The sequence below is a fragment of the Octopus bimaculoides genome, chromosome 10, assembly GCF_001194135.2.
Source record: "Octopus bimaculoides isolate UCB-OBI-ISO-001 chromosome 10, ASM119413v2, whole genome shotgun sequence".
In the NCBI taxonomy this organism is placed as follows: Eukaryota; Metazoa; Mollusca; class Cephalopoda; order Octopoda; family Octopodidae; genus Octopus; species Octopus bimaculoides.
The window spans coordinates 901519-904804 of record NC_068990.1 but is presented as its reverse complement, the minus strand read 5'-3'; the positions used below and the strand labels follow the sequence as shown (position 1 = coordinate 904804).

Here is a 3286-nt window from a genome sequence, read left to right as displayed (position 1 = left end):
TGTGCAGGTGGCACATAAAAGACACCATTTCGAGCGTGGCCGTTTTCGTGCGGGTGACACGTAAAAGCACCCACTACACTCTCTGAGTGGTTGGCGTTAGGAAGGGCATCCAGCTGTAGAAACTCTGCCAAATTAGATTGGAGCCTGGTGTAGCCATCCGGTTGCACCAGTCCTCAGTCAAATCGTCCAACCCATGCTAGCATGGAAAGCGGACGTTAAACGATAATGATGATGATGATGATGATATATGTATAGGTATATATGTATATGTTCATATACATATATATATATATGTGCATATATATGTATGTATATATACTATATATATATTATGGAGATGTACTTGCATAGCAAGTGACCTGATCTGAGATCGTGTGCTGGAACGAAAACAGTTGCAGTGTGAAAGGTGTTTATAAGCCATTTAAGAAGCACATGATGATGATCATGAGGAATACGTATATATATATATATATATATATATATATATATATATATATATATATATATATATATATATATATATATATATGTATACGTATGTATACGTATTCATCATGATCATCATCATTTTCCGTCTGCTTTCCATACTGGCCTGGGTTGGATGGTTTGACTAAATACTGGTAAGCCGAGCTGCACCAAGTTCCAATCTGATTTGACATGGTTTCTACAGCTGGATGCCCTTCCTAGCACCAACCATTCCAAGAGTGTAGTGGATGCATTTTATGTGCCACCAGCATAGGTGCCATTGATGTGACACTGCCATCGGCCTTGACTACAGTCGCACTTGGGTTGAGCAGTCTACACAAGCACAGTATATCATCAAAGGTCTCAGTCACCTGTCACTACCTCCATGATATATATATATATGTATAAAATTGGATTAGAGTTTATGTTAGGCTCATGAAGTGATGGTGTCATCCAAGGAAATACTGGTTCAAAACCTAATTTTTCTTTTTTTGTGCATGTGTGGTAAGTAGCTTGCTTCCCAACCACATGGTTCCGGGTTCAGTCCCACTGCGTGGCACCTTGGGCAAGTGTCTTCCACTATAGCCTCCGGCCAACCAAAGCCTTGTAAGTGGATTTGGTAGATGGAAACTGAAAAAAGCCTGTCGTATATATGTATATGTATATGTATGTATATATGTGTATATTTTTTTGTGTCTGTGTTTGTCCCCACAACATCACTTGACAACTGATGCTGGTGTGTTTACGTCCCTGTAAGTTAGCGGTTCGGCAAAAGAGAACTGATAAAATAAGTACTAGGCTTACAAAGAATAAGTCCTGGGGTCGATTTGCTCAACTAAAGGTGGTGCTCCAGCATGGCCACAGTCAAATGACTGAAACAAGTTAAAGAGTAAAGAGTATGTGTGAAATTAAGAATATAAAACAGCGACAGTTTACCCATCGCACCCTGTACACACCCTGTATACATCAAAATATCTGTATACAGGGTGCAATGAGTAAATTGTTTTTAATTTCATGTATGCACATTGTTTTTGATTTTGTTGGTTACTCAGTATAGTAGGGTCAGTTGGGTACCATCTGTGAGAAAAACAGCATCATGATGCAATTCACTCTGCCAGAAATTTGGACGACATGCTGTACTGCTTGGCATTCATGTCGGAAGTTCCAATACAAACAGATGGTGAACATACAGAACAACCATTGGCTTGCCGTGTCCCCAAAACGTGTACCAAGAGTGATAAAAATCAAACATCCAGTCAACATCATGGTGTTTGGAGTGATCATTAGTAATGGCAATGTTAAGCCTCCATTCATCTTTCTACACAGCCTCAGACTCAACATGGAGGCCTACATCAAATGCCTGGAGAGGGTGGCTGCTGGAAGACCCTGTGTCTGGCAACAGGACTCAGCACCTTGTCACACAAGCAGCAGAACTCAGTCATGGCTGTCAGACCATATATATGGGCATAAGCAAATTAGACAGTTCAATATATACAGTATATTAAATACATGAAATACAAAAAAATGTGTATGAATACAAATGAAATAGAGAATTAAAGGAGTGGAGGAATAAATAGTATGCATTCTGCCTTTGGACTTCTCTCCTATAACATCTCAAATCTCTTCCCAGAAGACAGAGGCTCATGTCATCTTATGATGGAATCAATCTACAAGCATTATTATGGACCACCGAGCCCTCAGAAACAGCTGTTGGATTTGTAACACTTTTCATCCACCCCTTTAATTTTGTATTTCATTTGTATTCTGTGTAAGTCAGACCTTTTTATATGTAATACATAAATACACATATTTTGTATTTCATGAATTTAATATACTGTATATATTGATGTCTAATTTGTTTATCGCTACATTTGCTTCTATATCCGCTCAAGTTTAAATCTCTTGAGTACTACTAAGTGTATTCTATACAGAGAATAGCTTGATCTCATTTATGAACTATATACATGTGTGTGTGTGTTTTAGAGGCTGAAACCTATAAAAGAATATGTGTCATATTTTCTCTTCGTCTTTTTTGTTACAGGTTTAAAGTTTCTGACAAAAATCAGTGCTGACCTGGGTCTACCAGATGCGCAAGAATATGCAACAAAGCTAAAGAAAGCAGAAAAGGCTAAGGAAATACGTGACCAGGTAATATCTGCATTCTTTCTTTCTTTCTTTTCTTCTTTCTTTCTTTCCTTTTTTCTTTCTTTCTTTTCTTCTTTCTTTCTTTCCTTTTTTCTTTCTTTCTTTTTTCTCGTGTGTTTATTCCTTGTCGTAGTTTTATCTGGTCATGTGTATTTAAAACCAGTTTGTACACAACTGAAAAATCTGCCCTTTAACAAAAAGAAAGAAGAAATAGATGGTATTTATGTGTTGAGATGGGCACTGTTAATAAGGCAGCATTTAGCATCACTTGCATCAATTCATGTGAGACAAACAGGCATTGCATTCCTGAACCAATCAGTTGACCATACACATCTTCACATTAGTGAGTTTGAATGAAACTCTATATATATCATCATCATCATTTAATGTCAGTCATCCATGGATTGGATGGTTTGACAGGAGCTGGCCAGATAGAAGACTACACCAGGCTACTGTGTCTGGTTTGGCATGGTTCTTATGGCTGGATGCCCTTCTTAACCCCAACCACCCTGCAGAGTGAACTGTGTGCATTTTACATGGCACAAGCACAGGCAAGATCGGTTTTGGTATGGTTTTTACTGCTGGATGCCCTTCAAAATGCCAACCACTTCACATACATACATACATACATACATATATATATATATATATATATATATATATATATATATATATA

At 37.7% G+C, this 3286-nt stretch overlaps 1 protein-coding gene across 1 annotated transcript in view; it reads left to right on the top strand.

Annotated features, from left to right (window-relative positions):
• The window catches only part of LOC106867348 (intraflagellar transport protein 88 homolog), a 100442-nt gene that overhangs the window by 81139 nt on the left and 16017 nt on the right, over positions 1-3286 (top strand). The window contains exon 22 of the mRNA XM_014912200.2: positions 2507-2613. Within this exon, the coding sequence (XP_014767686.1) occupies positions 2507-2613 (107 nt within the window). The remainder of the gene's footprint in view (positions 1-2506; positions 2614-3286) is intronic.